The 20,638-nt window shown below is 46.6% G+C and overlaps 2 protein-coding genes across 2 annotated transcripts; both read right to left on the bottom strand.

Moving 5' to 3' along the window:
- Nucleotides 1–2,958: 2,958 nt before the first annotated feature.
- Nucleotides 2,959–9,660, bottom strand: Sf3b6 (splicing factor 3b subunit 6). The gene is made up of 4 exons (XM_028875458.2): nucleotides 9,354–9,660; nucleotides 6,629–6,747; nucleotides 3,311–3,449; nucleotides 2,959–3,184 (listed from the first exon to the last, which is right to left on the bottom strand). The coding sequence occupies exons 1-4, from the start codon at nucleotides 9,381–9,383 to the stop codon at nucleotides 3,095–3,097; spliced, it is 378 nt and encodes a 125-aa protein (XP_028731291.1). The 5' UTR covers nucleotides 9,384–9,660; the 3' UTR covers nucleotides 2,959–3,094.
- Nucleotides 9,661–10,389: 729 nt separating this feature from the next.
- On the bottom strand, nucleotides 10,390–18,659 carry Tp53i3 (tumor protein p53 inducible protein 3). Its single transcript, XM_028875740.2, has 5 exons — nucleotides 18,151–18,659; nucleotides 15,019–15,286; nucleotides 13,119–13,328; nucleotides 11,331–11,527; nucleotides 10,390–10,665 (listed from the first exon to the last, which is right to left on the bottom strand). The coding sequence occupies exons 1-5, from the start codon at nucleotides 18,286–18,288 to the stop codon at nucleotides 10,483–10,485; spliced, it is 996 nt and encodes a 331-aa protein (XP_028731573.1). The 5' UTR covers nucleotides 18,289–18,659; the 3' UTR covers nucleotides 10,390–10,482.
- Nucleotides 18,660–20,638: the final 1,979 nt, after the last annotated feature.

The following is a 20,638-nucleotide window of genomic DNA, read 5'->3' as shown; positions in this document are numbered from 1 at the left end:
ACTGCCTTGCTTTTATTCACCCACAGTGTGTGGAACCACAGTGGCCAAAGGATGCTGTACCCATCCCAGGGTGCCGCCTCTGGAATATCCTGCTTCCTCAACAGGATGGACAAAAATGACACCAGAAACTATTTCATGGGCCCACACAAAAGATCTGTCCATAGTTAGTACAGCCTGGTGACAAGGGACTGTAATAACAGCTACTAAGAAACCCTACTAATATAAACACCTACTGGCTAGCACCAGAGGGATGTATAGGATTTACAGGTAAGTAGAGAAATGACTGCTTTCTCAAGTCTTTGGAAGATGATATCGAAAATTACAGCACATGCCAAAGAGTTCAGTGTCTTGAGAGGGCCACTAAAGGTTTGGTTAGCGAGTGACCAGTTGTAAGATCCTATCTCTTGGGCAGGAGAGATGGCTCAGTGATTAAGAGAACTGGCTGCTTTTCCAGAGGTCCTGAGTTCAATTCCCAGCAACCACATGGTGGCTCACAACCATCTGTAATGAGATCTGGCGCCCTCTTCTGGTGGGCAGGGGTACATGCAGACAGAACACTATACATAATAAGTGAATAATCTTCAAAAAAAAAAAAAGATCCTATCACTTGTTTTCAAACTGCTACTCAATGAATCTCATAAGTTGTTAGAACCCTGAGACTCAGCCTCATTGGAAGTAAAGCAAGTTGGACAAATCTGCACAGGAGACTATGTGGGCAAAATCTGTCCATTGCACTTTCTGTCCTTTGAGACAAGAGTTCACCGGGCAGCCTAAGCTGGCCTCAAATGTATGATTCTCCTGCCTCTGCTTCTCAAGTGCTTGAAATATAAGTCACCATGTCTAACTTCGCCCCTTATACTCCTTTTGGGGGAGGGGGATTTCAAGACAGGGTTTCGCTGTGTAGCTTTGGAGCCTGTCCTGGATCTCACTCTGTAGACCAGGCTGGCCTCAAATTCAGAGATCCGCCTGCCTCTGCCTTCCGAGTGCTGGGATTAAAGGCGTGCGCCACCACTGCCCGGCTCAGACCTAGTTTTAAAACTCTTAATTCTGGGTCATGAAATTCAGCTAACAGACACATAATCCAATTGACAGTGTTCACAAGTGCTATAGAAGGAATTTTCCTGGTTATTAACACCATTAGAGGTGAGCTGGCCTGCCACGTGAAGACATCACTCTCAAGTCAGTCTGATTTTGGTTTTCCCCTGACAAAGGGGTCTTTCAGAACACCTTTTACATTGCAAACACCTAAGCCACAGCATACATTATGGAATTAATAAGGAAATTATAAAGGCACTCATAAGTACAGCTATGGCCTTTTTATCTGCCCGCCCTTCTTAGAAATGGCTTTTTGCTGCCTATGGTGGCACACACCTTTAATCTCAGCACTCAGAAGGTACAGGCAGGCAGGTCTCTGAGTTCTAGGCCAGCCTGGTCTATGTAGTGGGTTCCCAGATAGCCATGGCTATTACACAGAGACCTCGTCTCAAAACAAAAACAAAAACAAAAACAAAAACAAAAAAAACAACAAAAAAGGCCTTTCATTCTTTTACAGTGCTTTCAAAAACCACTCAGACATAATACATCATTCCTGAGTGAGCTTTGAAAAGACAGCACAAAAACTAGAAGGTAGCCTGTTTTCTACAAAGTAATGACAGACTTTAAATGCATTTAAAAGCAGGATATCTTTGTCCATTAATACTAGTCAGTCTATGTAGCCTTCAAAGTGACTCTAGGTTCTGGGTTTACCAAACAATCAATCCACACTTCTCCATTTGGCCTGTGCCTGAACTATAAAAAGAAAATTTATAGCCGTCTTCCCCCAAGCTGCCAAGCCACAGTGAATGTGACAATTTTTACACTCTTCCCATGTCATGGAAACTCCTAAGATTAAGCATTTTATTTATGGCAAAGACATATTGTGAGCTAAGCCCAAAATATATACAGTTAATAATGAGAAGGAAATCTATGTAAGTTCAATCTTGGCCTGGTAATGGTACCACTGCCTAAACAGCGTGCTCTCAAGTTTCTACCAACATGCTGCCCTCTGAACCACCACCTCTCCAGACCTCTGCTGTAAGGACAAGGATGCCCACTGGCAGGTGTCTGGCTCTTTGTAGCTCCTGTGCCAATCCACTCTTGTCTGTGCCTGTCTTTTGAGACAGAGTGTTACTCTGTAACCCAGGCTGAGACTGGCCCAGAATTTACTCCATAGCCTAGGACAGTCTCAAACTCATGGTGATCCTCCTGCCTCAGCGTCCCAAGTGCTGGGATTACAGGTGTACACTACACATCATGAGCTTTGGTGTCCTCATGTTACATCATTGGGTTAAAAATGACAAGTCTGGGTTGGGTGTGGCGGCGCACACCTTTAAGCCCAGCACTTGGGAGACAGAGGCGGGAGGATCTCTGTGATTTGGAGGCCAGCCTGGTCTACACGGAGAGACCCTGTCTCAAAAAACAAAACAAAAAACAAAATCAAAACAAGACAAGTCTACACGTTCCTTTGATGGCTCAGGATTTGGTGAAGGCATTTGCTCTCAAGCTTCAGTTCAGTCTCCACGCCCCACATGGTGGACGAGCTCCTACTAGTTTTCTGATTGCTACATGTACACGTCTGCATACATATACACACACAACAAATAAATAAATATAAACAACAAAACCCCCAAACCACTGTTCTCAAGGCCCTCAGTCCCTAGGCTCACCTACAATCCTGCACGTGGTTCTCCTGCTTTTTATTTCTTCCTGGTATTAAACAGGAGTAGGAAGTTTAAGAGAAAACACTGGCTGGTCAGTAGTGCACACCTTTAATCCCAGCGCTGGCGAGGCAGAGGCAGGCGGATCTCTGTGAGTTGGAGGCCAGCCTGGGCTACAGAGCGAGTTGCAGGACAGCTAGGGCTGTTCCACAGAGAGACCCTGTCTCGAAACCCCCATCCCCCAAAAGAGAAAACACTGACAGGTTTTACAAAAGCTACAGGTTTATTAACATAATATATTCTAACACTTAGAAAAATTTTAAACAAGTCATACTAACTGAGAAGAGAATGGTGGCTGGGGACCCTGCATGGATGTCTTCAGAGTGAAGTCTGAGAACTCATTTGGGGGGGTCTGTGTTGATGCCATACTTCTCCTTGAGAAGCTTCAGCTGCTCCTCCTTCTTCTTGGTGTCCATCTTCTGGAATGCCTGCAAGTGTGACAAGCACCACAGTTGACGGGGACTGACCACAGCCAAAGAAGCGAGCTCACCAGAGCTCACCAGTAACACCAACAGAACACCCACCACACACTTCCCAGAGCCAGGGCCACTCACCCGATTAGCATTATAATACAACACCACGAGGTATCTGTTACACACGTTGAATCCAGATAGATGGTCGCATGCATTCTTAGCATCAAAGATGTCTTCATAGACCACGTAGGCTGTTCCTCTGGTCTCGGGTGTATTCCCTCTGCAGAACAGTTAGAAGACACATTTACCCAAGCATCGACAATTTTCAGTCTTTCTGATCCTGTACCTGCACCTTGTCTGCTTTGGCACGGAGTGCTGGTATTAAAGGCGTGCGCCACCACTGCCCAGCCTGGCACTGTATTCGTAAAAATACAAACTATATATCCAAGCCTCCTATTCTACCACTGACTCTACCCTGCAGCCTAATACAATTGTTTGGAGACAATAAACAGAAATATGCTTTGTTTAAGTAATTTGAAACTTACCTGAAAAATACTAGAGGGAACCAACATTATGAATAAATATGCTAAATGAACATTTTATGTTTGTTTGTTTGTTTTTCAAGGTAAGGTGTTTCTCTGTGTAGCCCTGGCTGTCCTGGAACTCACTCTGTAGACCAGGCTGGCCTTAACTCAGAAATCCACCTGCCTCTGTCTCTGCCTCTGAATGCCGGGATTAAAGGCGTGCACCACCACTGCCCAGCAAGCCTGTAATTTTGTAAATGAATGTGTTTGGAAGTGAACTAGCTGTGGCGCATGCCTTTAATCCCAGCCCTCAGAGGGAGGCAGAGGCAGGTGGATCTCTGTGAGTTCGAGGCCAACCTGGTCTACAGAGTGAGTTCCAGGTTAGCCAGAACTGTTACACAGAGAAACCCTGACAGGGAGTCAGCATCATGTGTTGCAGATGGCTGTGAGACACAGTGAGACCATGCTCAAAACTATAACCCCTACTCTACCCTCGCCCCAGACTCCAATCTAAGCCCTGCTCAGAGGCATGTTCCTACAGAAGGGAAAGAAAAGATTACAGGTGATGGTGTGATAGTGAGTGCCAGTGCAAATGAATGAACTCATTCTGTTACATTGCCTGGGTCTGACGATGGGGCATGTTTGTTTGTTTTAGACAAGGGCTCCCTACGTGGTCTAGGCTGGCCTGCCTTCAACTTGTAATCTTCCTGCCTCAGTGTCCAGTGCATTACCATGTCCCACCTGAGGAGAGATTTTATAATTTTTATTCTCTTGGTATAGTATTAATAACTATTAACAGTTTAATCATTTTCAGGATTGTATTAGGTATGGAAGTTGAGAACTGTCCAAGGGGGGGGGGGGAGTCTGTATTTCCTTAAGGGCAGAGGTAAGTTGTTTTCTTTTCTTCCAGACAGGATCTCCATATGCAGCCTAGGCTGGCCTCGAACTCAGTGACGGGGCTGTGACAAGCAGCCAGGGAAAAGCGTGGAAGCAGAGGCCCCAAGCTACTGTGGTCCTGCTCACCCTTGGGTTGCCCTCGAGCACCACCAAGCTGCATCACCAGCCACTTTTATTTACCACACTGTACTGCCCATACTGGCCTCAAACTTGCAATCTTTGTGCCTCAGACTCCAAAGTGGCTCTCATTACAGGTGTCTTCCCCATGACCGGTTCTTCTGTTGCATTTCAGCAACATTCTCAGACTTTGATTTAACCATCTCTCAACTAAGTATCAGTAAGTTTTATAATGCCATCATATATTAGTCATAGCCATACTACTATTTTATTCATTTCTTTTCTTTTTATGGCATTGGGGATTGAACTCAGCTGTTGCACACTCTACTACTGAGCTGTATCCCCAGCCCTATTCATTTGCATATATAATGTATATATGTATATATATATACATGTGTATATACATATACACATATACACACACACATATATATGGGTGGTTACTATGAATCAGGCGCAAATGCTATCAGCACATAGCCTGGAGGCACTCACCCTACAGAGAAAGACAGGTGAGTTCATGGGCACAACCACGTATTAACTACTAGGAAACTTAGTTACTAAGTCATAGTAACTAAGGGATGGACAGAGAAAGTTCAGTGGCAACTGGTGCTTTACGGAGACTGGTGACCAATACACACTGCAAAGCTGGCAACTCTGATATATGCAGACTTCGTAATTCCATCCAAGCTAAGTCTCCCACAGAGAACTGAAGCCTAGATAGAGGAAACATTCTGCCCAGTTTCACTGAACTTGAAAGTGCTGTTAGTATCTGAACCCAGGTTTAACAACCAATCCGGTCAATTTATCACACTGCCTCCACATTAAGAACCTGGCAGTGCTGGTGCACACCTTTAATCCCAGAACTCCGAGGCAGTCAGGTGAGTCTGTGAGTTCGAGGTCAGCCTGGTCTACAGAGTGAGTTACAGGACAGCCAGGGCTACACAAAGAAACTCTGTCTCAAAACAAAACAAAACAAAACAAGAACAACCACCACCATCCAGATTATTTTACAGATGAAGAAAACCCAACAAGCCTGGCAACTTGCCACATGGTAGACACTTTTGTTTCCTGATTCCTGATTCTTGGTACTTGGAAGGACCTGGAGTCCTCACATCCTCAAAATACAGACAAAAATATATCCTGTAGAAGTTCAAAGCTCTTAGCTGCTGCTCAAAGGACCGAGACCTTCTAAGAGCAGCTGGTCTACAGTACTTTTGTTTTGTCTTCATTTGGGTATTAATGATAACATGTTTCTAGTAATCAGTTTATCCTAGGAGAGATGGAGAGCATTCAAAAGCAAAGTCCTCAGCCTCAAAGATCCTAAAGGCCAGGAAGGGGTTCTCAGATTATAAAAAGAATTTTTTTTTTTGCTTGTTTTGTTTGAGGTAGGGTCTTAAGAAGTCCACACTGACCTCAAAATCACTGTATTGATGAAAACGACCTTGAACTCTTGACTCCACCTCTGAAGTGCTGAGTTTATAGGCATTGCACCACCATGTTCATTACAGAAAACTTATAAAAAATATAGTGGGGTTAGGGCTATAGCTCAGAGGTATAGTGCCTACCCAGCATGTACAGGGCCCTGGGTCCAAACCAACAGGGCCTACCCAAGGTGCTCCCTAAAAAGAAATATTGAAACTAAAAAATAAAAGCTTTAGAAATTCTTTCAGAGGAACCCTTAAATGGCACAAGTTCAGGTTCTGTATAGATAGTTTAACTGTTCAGTTCAGGGTTAGAAGATTTTATCACTAAACATTACACTGCACTAGAAAGGTGCTTTTACTTAAGAGCTTGGTAGTCTCATTGTGAAACAGACATATACACACCACACAGCACAGTTCTGCTGCCAGCCACAATTCTGAGATTATGGACTAGGCAACCATTTCCTCTAAGTGACATTTCAAGTCTCAGTATGACTTACACTCTGATTTGACGAATAGGCCCATATTTTCCAAATATATCATACATTTCTTCCGCTGTGATTTTGTATGGCAAATTCCTTATATACAAAATCCGATTTACTTCAGGTGGGAGGCGAATCTAAAATGAGAAATATGTATCATTAGACTGTAGGAAAGCAGTGCTGCCATTATAAAGAACTCAAAGATGCAAAATAAGAATAAAAGTATAATCTGATGCTACTCAAAGTGGTATGTTCTTCAGAAAAACAAGAGAGCACCACACAGAGGGGAGACTGGGGGTAGGAACTCAGACCGAGGCCTTTGGGCACTCCAATTTAACAAGTATTTCCCAGTTCACTCACGGATCCTTAATGTCTCCTGGGAAAGAAAAGATGATAAAACCCCATTCATAAGCTTTCTGCTGTCTTAAGAACTTGTGTCAATGACCCCTCTCTCTTGTTCTTACAGGCTTTCCCTTGCTACCACGAGAGCAGCTGACCTGGTCCTCCCAATCTCCACACAAAACAAAACAAAACGCTGGAGTCCTCTTCCCTCACTCAAATAGTTACTAAATGCCTTTTTAATGTACACAGTGGGCTGGGTATTAGAGACACACCTTGAAGAAAGGACGAGATGCCTGGCTTTCCCTGCACTTTCTAGCTCTCTCTACTTACTTTATCTTGCTTCTTTTCTTTTTCAGTCAAGTAGAAGAGTCTGTACGCACTGACTCACTCTTCATTTCTTAGCCGCCAGACCTAAGCTTCCACCCAGCACTCTGCTGAAAGTGATTCTGCTAATGTCTTTTTGTTGCAGTGTCCACCTCCCAAACTTCTAGGGTGCCTGGCTGTCCCTCCTCCTCCAACACTTGGGTTTCTACACAATCTTTGACATTGAAATAGTCCTCTATAGTTACTTTTCTTGACCTGCTGTATAGTTCTCACTCTCCACACCTTACTTTCATGACGCACAGCTCACTCTCTGCTAATATACTCAGTCAATTATGCACCAGACAAAATTTTTCTCAATACTTTTAAATTGACATAATTGTGGCACATGCACATGCAATACAATCATAAACATAAATTAAATCAAACTTATTCCCTACCATCAAATGAGTAGTGATACTTCTATCCCCAAGTTTTATAATCAACAACTGTGAGACAAAATATATTTCTCTAATAAATCTGCTTTCTCACTCTGCAAAACACTGTATAACCTCCTTCTCTTCTCTCCTAAAATCTCTTCATCATCATTCCCTGTAAAACTGAAAGGGCTGTCTACTATTCTCTGCCAACCCAGAACAGGACCCTGACTCTATGCTTCTTGAAGAAAACAGGAATGACCAAATGATAAGTACTATATATTCCTATTAGAAACTTTATTCATCTGCCGGGCGTGGTGGCGCACGCCTTTAATCCCAGCACTCGGGAGGCAGAGGCAGGCGGATCTTTGTGAGTTCGAGGCCAGCCTGGGCTACCAAGTGAGCTCCAGGAAAGGCACAAAGCTACACAGAGAAACCCTGTCTCGAAAAAAACCAAAAAAAAAAAAAAAAAAGAAACTTTATTCATCTATGTCCATTCCATTTTTCTTCTGCTATACCAACCACTCATCTACTCAAAACCCCTTCTTTAGTTATTTCAGGTTTTTGTTGTGGTTTGAAGTGCTTGGAATCAAATTCAGGGACTACCACTGAGCCACATTTCCAGCTTCGACCCTGAACTTAACACATTTTCCTTCTTTTATTAGGTTTCTCCCATTCTATTGGTGCACTCTTGTTGGCATATAAAATGCACTTTATGTATCTTTAGAACAATTCAATTTCTCTACTAATAAGAAAACTCAAAGGACCAACTCTCCACAGGTTTCTTTTTCTTAATTCCCACCATCTTTCTATCCTATAGGAACCAAGTTTTCACTCACTGAAATAATTCAAATAATCAAGATAGCCCAAAATCTTCATCAGCATACCCAATGGTCGATTATCTATCTTGTTTTGGTATAATTCTAAGTTTAAGCGTTGCCTAGTTTTTTTTCCTGTAAAGATTTTGATAACACTCCACTCGCTGCCAACATCAGAACATAAGAATGACTTTTTTGTTTGTTTTTGTTTTTTCGAGACAGGATTTCTGTGTGTAGCTTTTGGAGCCTTTCCTGGGACTCGCTCTACAGACCAGGCTGGCCTCAAACTCTCAGCGATCCGCCTGTCTCTGCCTCCCGAGTGCTGGGATTAAAGGCGTGCGCCACCAACGCCGGGCAAGAATGACTTTTTAATTCACTGTTGTGTCCCCAACACTGGTGTTGAATAAATACAACGGATGAACTGCTTCCCATTTGTAAAGCCAGAGACACGCCAGGCGCTTAGATACATTAACAGGGGGTTCCCAGAGTTTCTACGTGCGAGAAAAATCCCAGGCTCCAGCTGGCAGTGAACCACGAATACGTCTGTGCGGTCGGCTTTTTAGACTCAGAAGACCCTAACGCCTGCTCCTAGGCGAGGTCAAGCAGCAGAGACTGTAGAACTTACACTGTCAACGATACCGGGGCGGGGGCTCTCAAAAGGAGTGGGAGCGCAAAGTCGCACAAGGAACACACCCCCGAGGATAAGGCCGGGAGAGAACCTCCTTCGACCGACCAGGCAATGGGCTTCCCGACCTGGGGGCGGAGGACAAGCACTCCCCCCACCCACGCTGCGGCAAGCCAAGCCATCCGCTCGCTTCCCGGCCGCGCAGAAAGCGGGGTACTCACATTCGCCCTCTTGGCCGCTTGCATCGCCATCTTGGCGGGCTGCTGGAGGCGACCGCGGGGTTCCTCGGAATCTCTCTACAGCTCGGCCGCCTGGGAGGGCGACCCGGCGTCAGACACAGGGTATCGACAGCCAGGCAGAACCGAAAGCCGTTCCGGCGCTGCCGGAAAGCCCGCGTCCCAAACAAGGACCGGTTGACGTCCTCGAACGGAGGCTCCAGACTCAACTACCGGGACAGTGTTCTCAGACCGGAAGGCGCAAAGGCGAGCTCCACGGCACTTCCGGGTACCGGACAGGAAGGGGCGGAGTGAAGGCTACGGGGAGGGAGGCGTTCCTGTTTGAAGGGGGCGGGGCCTGAAGCGTGAGGGGCGGGGCCAGGTCAGGGGTGCAGCTTAGCGCTGAGGACACCGAGGTGGGCGTGGCGCGTGGCGCGTTTTGCAGGTGCTTAGGCGCGGTCTACAGGATTCTGAATTGTGAACTTTACCCAGAACACTGGTCGGAGGCCTGGGTTTCGGGGGGTCGCCCCTCATCTGATTATGGCTTCTGATTATGGCTGCAAATCCTGCTGAGCTCTACTCCTGGCCTGGTCCCAAAGAGTAGCGTCTTGCCCGTTTCTCCAGTCATCCTATGTGAGTCTTGTCCGAGAGTTTCCCCAGGATACAAAGCCTATGCAAAACTTGGTTCAGGAAACCTAAAAACCGTGGGATCTGATAAATCGAGGAATTTGCACTTGGCGTTGTATTTCTGGGAGCTCCTTTCAGGTTCTTTGGAGCATATGAAAATCAACTTGCTAAAGTGTAAATATTGGGAAAAATTAAAATGCCCTGGGTGAAGAAAAAAAATGTTTCAGTCCTTAGAGGCTGTATCCCCCTACAGCCACAAAAGGGTAGATTTATTCTTAAGGTGCCTCTGAGTCTTCTTTCCATGGATCCACATGAACCCACATACCCATGCTTCGACGCTTTGTGACACCTGATGGTCCAAACTCCCACCTCATCCTTGTCTACGTGCTAGGTGGCTGACAGAGAACACACCTCCCTTCATATACACTCTTTTTATTTTCGTTAGAGCAGCTTTACAGGGGCGGACCTGGGAGAAGAACCCACTCCAAGCTTGCTCTGGAGTCTTCCTTCACTGGGGCAGCTCCAAGACGATCTTGCCCACGTTCTTGTTAGCCTCCATGTACTCATGGGCCGCTTGAATATCAGTCGCCTGGTAGACTCTGTCCAGAACCGGCAGCAGACGTTGGGGGCTGTCTTTGGAGAAGTAGGGCAGAATCTTCTCCGTGAAAGTTTTCACCAGTGTCTGTTTGTACTGAGAAAAAGAACATCAATTTGAACAGAGGCCTTACCCTGCCACCCCCATCCTGCTTAGCCTTAATGCTGTCTGAGCATCTGAAACAACATACCCCCCTTCACTTCCCTATATGAGAGAGCATGCTTTCAAATGTGCAACCATATCTGTTTCAGGTTAAGATTGAAGGCTGCAGTAAAATACTAGTATAATTGTCAGACTTATATAGTGTCAATACAAAAGGGATGCTTAATTAAGCCTTATCTTCCCCACTGAGTTCGAAACTGATGAACTAACATTCCCAAAGCTGGCACCTTCTAGAACTCTTTAGGAGCATAAATTTGTTGAAGGTACAACTTATTTACCCAATAGGCTTTCTTAGTACACTGAGAAGAGGTCTACCCTGAAAACAAAGCCTTGGACCTATTTGAAGAGTTAATTCTACAGCAGATGTTTTGTTCATCCTGTGTGTGTGTGTGTGTGTGTGTGTGTGTGTGTGTGTGTGTGTGTGTAAGTATGGGAGATGCCAGAGGCTTCTGTTGGCTCATCTGAATTAGTTCTCTGAACACATCTGTCCACAAGGTGGCAGGTTTCCTTATAGGCTCCCTAGGGTGAGCTATGACTGGGTATGTACCAAAAGAGTTTTCTGGGTGACAGTCACACTTTTTCTTTCACTCATTACTCACCTTATTATCCCTAGATCTCAACAAACTAGTGATTAGACTCCCTCGCTTAAAGAGCAGTTTTGACAGCAGGGGCCCACTGACGTCCCCTCCTCCTATTAATCCGTAGAGAACCCAGCGACCGTCCAGAGCCAGGCAGTTGATATTCTTCTCCCAATAGGATCCGCCTATGCAGTCTAGAATAAGATCCACGCCAACACCTTTCAAAGGGGGAAAGATGGACAATAAAGTTAGACACAAAAATTGATACAAATAAGATTTCATGGTGTATTTGTGGATATGTGGGTAAAAATAAATGTAGGTGTGGCCTCCCATTGGAGCTCTTGGAGGTTGAGGCGGGAGGATCTCAAGCTCGAGGCTAGCCTGGGGTACAGAGTGAGACCTTGCCTCAAAATAACAAATCAATACAAGTGCCAATGGCAAGTGCAGTTGGAACTAAAAAACATTGGCCATAGAAATATTGTTGTTAGGCCGGGTGGTGGTGGGGGCGGCAGCACACGCCTTTAATCCCAGCACTCAGGAGGCAGAGGCAGGTGGATCTCCGTGAGTTCGAGGCCAGCCTGGGCTACCAAGTGAGTTCCAGGAAAGGCGCAAAGCTACACAGAGAAAACCTGTCTTGAAAAACCAAAAAGAAAGAGAGAAAGAAAGGAAGGAAGGAAGGAGAGAAGGAAGGAAGGAAGGAAGGAAGGAAGGAAGGAAAGAAGGAAGGAAAGAAGGAAGGAAGGAAGATTATTGTAAATGGAATTACATTACATAATAGCACTCTATAACAGCATGTGTAATATAGTGAGTGCATCTTTTATGAGTCCCTGTTCCCCACCTCTTCATAGCAGGAGGGAAGCAACTACTCCTGGTTTCTCACCTCATCTCCCAAATAATACAGTTCCACTGGCATCCAGGCATGACTAGGAGTAGAAAAGAGGAAGTCTGCTGGGCTACAGAGCAGACTGATTGTCCACCGCTAAGTTAGAGGGTCTGCGCTGGCTTATCAGAGTCACAGCTTGCTAACTCTGTTCTCGTATCTCCTTTTCTACCCACAGGATAATAGAAAAAGATGAATGAAAAAATAAAAAAACCCAGAACTAAGATGTAGCCCAATTGGTAGAGTGTCGGCCTAACATGCATAAAGCCCTGGGACTTGGCACCAGAATCACATAAACCAGGCAAGGTGATGTATGTCAGTAATCCCAGCACTCAGAAGATCGAGATGGGAGAATCAGAAGTTCGAGGTCACTCTCAGTTATAGAGAGTTTGAGTGCAGCCTGGACACATGACACAGACACAGACACACACACACACACACACACACACACACACACACACACACACACACACACACCTGCTTACGCGGCTCTCACCCCAGCCCTGCTTTGACCATCTCTAGATCAGTCTGTGCTGCAGGATTCCTGTTAACTCACTACGGAGTGGCTGTTGGGGAAGAATGGGCCCTGGGTAAATTCTAGATCAACTCTGTGTGGTTATGCAGTGTCTAAACATGTTTGAACCATGTCACCTGCAAGCATGCACATTGTGGGTTAGGGATGTAGCTCTTAGTGATGGAGTTCTTGCCCTGCATGGACATGGACAACACTGAAATAACCTGAGGCCCCTGCGCTGGCTGCCAGTCTCTAGTATTCAAACACCAGGTCACACCAGCCTGGCCAGGGCAGCGATAGTCCTTCCAGCAGAGTCTAGACTGACCCAGCACACTGGCAGCCATGGAGACGAAGATTTCATTTAATCATTTTTTTTTTTTTAAATGTCTGCTGAGATGCAGAAGGAGTGACTTACCATTAGTGGCTCTGAGCGTCGCTTCAGAAAAATCTTCTCTGTAATTGAATCCAGCAGCAGCCCCAAGCTTTTCCGCCATTTGAAGCTTATGCGGGGAGCCGGCTGTAACCAGAGGAATAGCGCCAGCCTTCCGAGTCAGCTGGATGGCAGCTGTGCCCACACCACTTGATCCTGCGTGGATCAGCACTAAGTCTCCAACCTGAACGTGGCCTGTGATGAAAAGTATAGACACTGTGGAACCTGCTAATGCTTCTGTCCAACTGTAGGAATAGCCTGTCTACCTCGCTTGACTCTTGCACCAGATGCCAAATACCTTGCTTTCTGAAGGGACACATTGACAGTTCTCTATCTCTGTCTCTCTGTCTCCCTCTCTTTTCTTTTTTCCCTTACTGTCTCTGATCAGGTGGAAAATGGGCTAAACAAAACCATTGGTAGCCACATCCAGTACCTCTATTCGAAATACGAAATAACAACACCCAAATGCATATATCTACATACACACTTTTTTTTTTTTTTTTTTTTTGGTTTTTTTTTTTTCCGAGACAGGGTTTCTCTGTGTAGCTTTGCGCCTCTCCTAGAACTCACTTGGTAGTCCAGGCTGGCCTCGAACTCACAGAGATCCGCCTGGCTCTGCCTCCCGAGTGCTGGGATTAAAGGCGTGTGCCACCACCGCCCAGCGAGCATACACACTTCTTAAAACAAGAATAACCCCCACCCACCCTTGTCATCACTTGAAGTCAGTCTTTCTTCAGCCTGAATCTGGCTTTCGATGGTCTCACTGATCCAGTGTCACACATAGACATCAGACTCCTCCACTCCAAATGGAGCTTTCTTTATCATCTTTTTTCTCAAAATGAGAAATGACCTTTTGGCTTTGCACTGAGTCCAAACAGTCTGGTATTCAAGGTCTTCAATCTGCCCAATGTCATCTTTTTTTTTTTTTTTAAAGATTTATTTATTTATTATGTATACAGTGTTCTGTCTGCACATATCCCTGCAAGCCAGAAGAGGGCACCAGATCTCATTACAGATGGTTGTGAGCCACCATGTGGTTGCTGGGAATTGAACTCAGGACCTTTGGAAGAAAAAGCAGTGCTCTTAACCTCTGAGCCATCTCTCCAGCCCCCCCCTGACTATTGCATTAGGTATCACAGTTATCCTCCCTGCTTTTTTTTTTTTTTTTTAATTTAATTTTCCGAGACAGGGTTTCTCTGTGTAGTTTTGGAGCCTGTCCTGGAACTCACTCTGTAGCCCAGGCTGCCCTTGAACTCACAGAGATCCACCTGACTCTGCTCCCCGCCCCAGTGCTGGGATTAAAGTCGTGCACCACCATCGGCATCATCTTTTTACAAATGATAACAACCATCCCTCATCTCTGAGTGGAGCAGCTGCCTTCACCTTGAGCTTTCTTGGCCTGCCTTGATGCATCTACCACAGCTCAAGTTGTTTTGTTCCTAACAGCTGTCTCCGATAGCTGTTCGAGATATAGCTATTCCCCAAAAGTCTATGACTAGATTTCTTTTTCCTTCCTTCCATGCTCTTTCAAAGCTGAGGATCTAGTACAGGCCCCTGAGCATGCTAGGAAAATGCTCTACCACTGAGATACATCCCTAGTCAGCCTCTTCCATTGCACTGGGCCTCATAGAGAAGTCCACGTGACCTGAGGTGCAGATTGCTCCCAGGTCTTGTGTTAAGATGTTCCTAGACCTCCTATCTGCTAACCATGGTTCTCACCCACCTCCCCAATATCAAGCCATTTTAACGTGGTTTGATGGCCTCGCAGTGTTGGTGATACAGCAAGGTAGGGTGCTGGGTGTCCCAGAGGACTGTTGGGGGTTGGGGAGGTTGGCTCACGGGGTAGTGAGCCTTGCTGTGTGAAGTGAGCGGCAGGCACCCTCACCTACGAGATGTAAGAGCTGAAAGGCGGTAATCCAGGCCTCTGGGATGGCTGCAGCTTGATTCAGGGTCAGTCCTTCCGGGATAGGCATAAGGAGATCTTCATGAACAGTGACGTACTGAGCTTGGCCTCCCCCAGGCAGCAAAGCCATGGCCAAATCCCCGACCTTCCAGTGTCCCTGGCAGCCAGGCCCCAGCTCAGCCACTTGTCCCGATGCTTCAAGTCCCAAAATGCTACTGGCTCCTGGGGGTGGGGCATACTGGCCCACTCTCTGCAGAAAGAGGCACAGTAAGTAGGGAGCATGAACTGGAATCTGTGTGTCACCATCCCTGGCCCCTCTCCAATGGCTCTTCCTTTGCCCAGAGGAAAAAATCAGGATGAAGTCTGGTTTTGTTTTTGTTTTGTTTTGTTTTGTTTTTTATCTTTTTGTTGGTGGTGGGTTTTTTTTTTTGTTTGTTTCTCTCTCTCTCTCTCTCTCTCTCTCTCTCTCTCTTTCTTTCTTTCTTTCTTTCTTTTCCAGAGCTGAGGACCGAATCCAGGGCCTTGCATTTGCTAGGCAAGCGCTCTACCACTGAGCTAAATCCCCAGCCCCTTGTTTTGTTTTTTGTGGCAGGGTTTCTCTGTGTAGCCCCAGCTGTCCTAGAATTCACTCTGTAGACCAGGCTGTCCTCGAACTCACAGAGATCAGCCTGCCTCTGCCTCCCAAGTGCTGGGATCAAAGGCGTGCGCCACCACTGCCCAGTGAAGTCCAGTTTTGTAAATAAGGAAAAAGGAGCAGGAGATGGCTTAGTTTGTGTAAATAAAAGGCTACGGGTCACAAACATCAGCCGTAAGTGGTAGAGTCTTCAGCTAGTTGATTTACTCAACCCCTTTATTGAACAAAGAAAGAAAGAGACCAGGGTGGGGAAATGGCTTGTCCAAGATTGCAAAGTAAATTATTCGAGAGACTAGGGGCAAAATTATAGATCAATTATAGATATTTATTGAATGACAGACTGTACTTACCCTAGGTCTCAAAGGCTTTAGATCACAAGGACCTAACTGGAGTTTTGTATGAAAAACTATTTCAAACTACAATTGCCTGGCCCTGCCATGTTAATTTTAAAAAGTTCTCCAGTTGATTCGGATGCACATTTTTCTGTGTGTGTGCATGCACATATGAGTGTGGCATGCACATGGAATCCAGAGGTCAATATTGAGTGTCTTCCTCAATGGCTCTCTCCCTTATATTCTGACACAGGGTCTCTCACTGAAACTAGAATTACTTGTTCAACTAGATTGGCTGGCCAGCAAGCCCCAGGGATTCACCTGTCTCTGGGGGATTCTCCTGTCTCTGGGATGACAGGCACACACCTGTTCGTTTGTCTTAAGATTTATTTGTTTTTATTTTTTGTGAAGTTGTGTTTTGCCTACATGTACATCTGTGGAGGATGCCAGATCCCCTGGAACTGGAGTTACAGAGAGCTGTGAGCTGCCATGTGGGTGCTGGGAATTGAACCCAGGTCCTCTGGAAGAGCAGCCGGTGCTCTTAACCGCTGAGCCATCTCTCCAGCCCCGACACCTGGTTTTTAATTACTGTGCTGACAGTCCAAACTCAGGTCTCCATGCTTGCTCCGTCAGCAGTTCACCAACGGAGTCATTGTCCCGATCCCTGATGTACATTTCTAATTCACCCCAACTAACGCAGCTGTGAAAGAAGTACTAGGCTGGGGTATGCAGTACTATGCGGTGCTGGAGCTCAGACCCAGGGCTTCGCAAGCTTCGCAGGCACGCTGCTGCCGACTGAGCCACGCCTCACCCTTCCTTCCTTCCTTGTATACATCTGCGTCATTTAGTCTGCTTGTGAGCATGGTGGGCAAATATTCTACCACAGAGTTATGCCCCTGGCCCTGCTTCATTTCATCTCTGTAGTTGGTTTAACCGCCCTCGCCCTACCCCCTCTCCCCCCCTTCCCCCCTCCCCTCTCCCCTCCCCCTGCCCTCTTCCCCACCCCCCCAGGTCTTTCTTTGTAGCCCAGGCTGGCCTCAAACTTGAGGCAATCCTCCCGCCTCAACCTCTACAGTGCTGGCATCATCCATTCTTAAAATTGTAGGCTGCTGCCTCGGTGGCGCACGTTTATGACGTCAGCATTCTGGAGCCTGAGTTGGGAAAGTCTCAAGTTTGAGACCATCCTGGGCTACGTAGGGTTAAAACAACTTTTCGTTATTATTTTATTTTTAATTTCTTCTTATTATCATCATTAAGATTATTCAAACGATTTTTTAAAGTGAAAAATTAAAACAATAAATAAATGAAAGTTGCCTGTCAGCACTCTATCTTATGATCGGACTATAACTTTTCTTTTTTTTCCCCTGGGCCAGTGAATTTCTTTGGGTTACTTGCAGGAGAATCGGGGAGGTTATTTACATTATAACTTATTAATTAAGTCCACATGGGTGTACACAGTTTGCTTCCTGGGCTGCTCCTATGCTACCTGGAAGCCAGCCTATTTTCAAAAGCGTCTGTTTAAAAAAAAAAAAAAGTGGGGGGCGTGGCAGGCTAACTATCCTTTGAATCCTAACCAAAGTTTAATTAACAAGCACTTTGTTCTAATCTGGGTTCCGTGGGCACAGCAGTTGAGATAAGACATTTATGAAGCCCGGGGTGGGAATCTGAAGGGACGGTGTCTTAACTGTGTTCTAGGTCTTCCTCTGAGACTTTGTCTGTAAAATATAAATAGGCTTGTCTGAGGAGTTTATTAGGGGCAGGTGTACCCCGTCCCCCCCACCCCCTCCCGGTGTCAACAAACGGTGCTTCCCTGCTGCTTTCCGGGATGCCAGGGGAGATAATGAGTGTTTCATAGCGGATTCTGCTTTGCAAACACCCTTGTTTTTGTTTTGTTGTGGAGCATCACCCAGGGCCTGGAGCGTGGTAGGCAGAGGCTCCCCCAATGAGCTACCCCCTCAGCACATTCCCCCCTCATTTATGGAAACAAAGTGGCTACTTGGCTTTGGGTCGCAAAACCCCGGCACAGCTGTTCTAACGGGTGCTGCGGGCAACATCCCAATCCTTGTTTGCTCGGTCTGGTCCCTTCGCTGAAGACAGAGGTTGAGCCCTGGAGCCCACCCTGCACTGACCCTTGGAACCCCTGGGTACCTGGAGTAAGTCAGCCCTGTTCAGGGCGCTGGCTGCCACCTTCAGGAGGACTTCACCCTCTCCTGGGCTCGGCTTGGGCACCTCCTTCAGGTAGAGGTTTTCTGGTCCACCTGGCTGGTCAAAGTACACCGCCAGCATGCCGTCTGAGAACACTGGGCACTCAAGCAGAAAAACCCAGGCTCCTGAAGACAAGAAGGGTAGGACACCCCTGTGCAGCGCCCACTGCAGGTGGCCGCTGGCTCAGATCCTCGATCCTGTCTCCCAGGACCCTGCAATCCCTACACACTGGCTCTTGGTCCCGGAAGACACGGTTTTAATTGCGGCCCAGGGCTGGAAACACTGAACGGCTGCAACAAATTACCCTGTTTCTGGACTGGAATCTCCAGTCCTGTCGACAGGCCCCTTCAGGCCATGGGAACAATTTAACTAAGCTGGTTCAGCAGGTACTGCCCGTCTTGGCTCCTTTGGGTGCTGGTGGCCGCACCCTAGAGCCAAGGGACCCGCCCTCAGCTGTCCCTGGAATGAATGCCTGAACTCTGAGCCGTCCAAGGGGTGGGACCTAAAGGAGCCAACCCAATCTCTTGTCCTTTTCACCCTTTAAAATGCAAAGCGACAGAGTGGTGGTTTGGATATTCTTTTCCCCAACTTAGGGCACATTGGAAGCTGCTCCAGCTCTCTTTAGACAAGACAGAACTTCCCTCTTTACAGATGACGTAGGCTCAGCTGCAGCCTAAGACCCAGATACGTCCATTGTCCGGTCAAGCCAGGCTCGCCTTGGTCTGTTTATCCTACAGCTCTTGAGTTGTGGTGTACATGGATCTCCTGGGACTGGCCTCCACAACTCTGTTTTGATTGGTTGGGGTTTTCTGTCATGGTCTCTGCCTATTGAAAAGAGACGTTTCCTTGCCGGGCGGTGGTGGTGCACGCCTTTAATCCCAGCACTCGGGAGGCGGAGGCAGGCGGATCTGTGTGAGTTGGAGGCCAGCCGGGGCTACCGAGTGAGTTCCAGGAAAGGTGCAAAGCAACACAGAGAAACCCTGTCTCGAAAAACAAAAAACAAAAACAAACAAACAAAAAAAAAATAGAGAGAGACGTTTCCTTAATGAGGGGCTGAGGACCACACTTATCTGTGGGAGTAAGGACAAATGTTTAGGGTGTAGTGAGGGATTTTGCTGATTTAGTTAGGTGGAGCTTGAAAATTCTCCAAGATTCATGATTTCACTAGTCCTAGGCAGTTGGCTAGGTTTCCAGTGGCAGAGATGATTAACTTCTTTACGAGTGGGTCTGAAGTCAATTATAGAGCCGTCTGTCGCCACCAAGGTATTTGGGCCTCTGTCGCACCGGTAAGGGTTTCATGCCACACTGGTCACTGTTGTGGTGTGGGAGCCCATAGAGGCTGTCTAGTGAGTATTTACTCAGGGTCAGAGAATCTGAGCTTGCTTTACCCAGCAGGGCTGCATGAGGAGATGATTTGGTCACGGGTGTGGTTACCAGGTGTGTGGAAGGGTCTACACTTGGCTGTACAGTGTGCTTTGATCTAGCAAGGGGGAGGTCTTTTGCCTCTCCCCTTGGCATATTATAAAAAGCCCTTTTGAATAAAGGACGAGGCTGGTGGGTATTGACCCAGGCGCTCCCTAAGCTATCCTGTGGTTTTTGTCTTTCTGGTCGGCTAGATCTCTCTTTCTATCTGATATTTCCTCATTCCTCTCTCCTTTACCTAAGAACCCTTCAAAAAGTGGAAGCTGGACTCCCATATTGTGGTTCCTGGGTGTCACAGCTGGGTAGGACTGTTGGAAGCTTATAAGACACCTCCTAGTACCATGAATGCTAGTCCTCAGGGATAAGGCATTCAGGTCAGTTCCAGCTCAGGGGCCCCTGGGCCCAGTGTCAGAGGTATGTGGTGTGTTCGATAATAGAGTTTTGCTTTCTACCTCTGGGACACAACCAAAGGCAATAACAATAGTCTTGAATGTTCGGGGAGTCTTTTGAACAACCCTGACCAACAATTCAAAAGGGGGCCTCTCATGCCTACATCAGGATTTCTTGACCTTGACACAATTGACGTTTAGGACTAATTCTTCATTGTGGGAGATTGCCCTCTGCACTATGTGAAGTTTAGCATCCTAACATACTCAATGGTGTGTATAACAACACTCTTCAGACATTATCGGATGCCCCTGAGGGGCCCTATTGGGGGAACTGCCAGGTTAGGAGAATATACAGAAGCCACTGCCTATAATTTCAGCTACTATGGAGGATGACACAGGAGTGTCAGCTCAAGGCCAATCTGGGCAACAACCTGAGGCATTGTCATTAGTTATTATTTTCAATTCAATATTTATTTGTGTGTTTTGTTGTTATTTTTTTTGAGACAGGTTTCTGTGTGTAGCCACGGCTGTCCTTGAACTTGATCTGTAGTCCAGGCTGGCCTCGAACTCACAGAGATCTTCCTGCCTCCCACGTGCTGGGATTAAAAGCGTGGGACACC

This window comes from Peromyscus leucopus, chromosome 22 (assembly GCF_004664715.2).
Source record: "Peromyscus leucopus breed LL Stock chromosome 22, UCI_PerLeu_2.1, whole genome shotgun sequence".
In the NCBI taxonomy this organism is placed as follows: Eukaryota; Metazoa; Chordata; class Mammalia; order Rodentia; family Cricetidae; genus Peromyscus; species Peromyscus leucopus.
Note: the sequence above shows the minus strand (reverse complement) of the source record. Positions and strands in the feature narration are given on the sequence as shown.

Excerpts from the sequence above, each read along its gene's own strand:
- Sf3b6 (XM_028875458.2), bottom strand. The coding sequence starts at position 9,383 with ATGGCGATGCAAGCGGCCAAGAGGGCGAAT. Across the intron at positions 6,748-9,353 it reads AAGCGGCCAAGAGGGCGAAT|ATTCGCCTCCCACCTGAAGT; the intron begins GTGAGTACCCCG and ends TTCTCATTTTAG. Across the intron at positions 3,450-6,628 it reads CCTATTCGTCAAATCAGAGT|AGGGAATACACCCGAGACCA; the intron begins GTAAGTCATACT and ends ACTGTTCTGCAG.
- Tp53i3 (XM_028875740.2), bottom strand. The coding sequence starts at position 18,288 with ATGCTGGCGGTGTACTTTGACCAGCCAGGTGGACCAGAAAACCTCTAC. Across the intron at positions 13,329-15,018 it reads TCAGCTCTTACATCTCGTAG|GCCACGTTCAGGTTGGAGAC; the intron begins GTGAGGGTGCCT and ends TTTTCATCACAG. Across the intron at positions 11,528-13,118 it reads GACGCTCAGAGCCACTAATG|GTGTTGGCGTGGATCTTATT; the intron begins GTAAGTCACTCC and ends CCCCTTTGAAAG.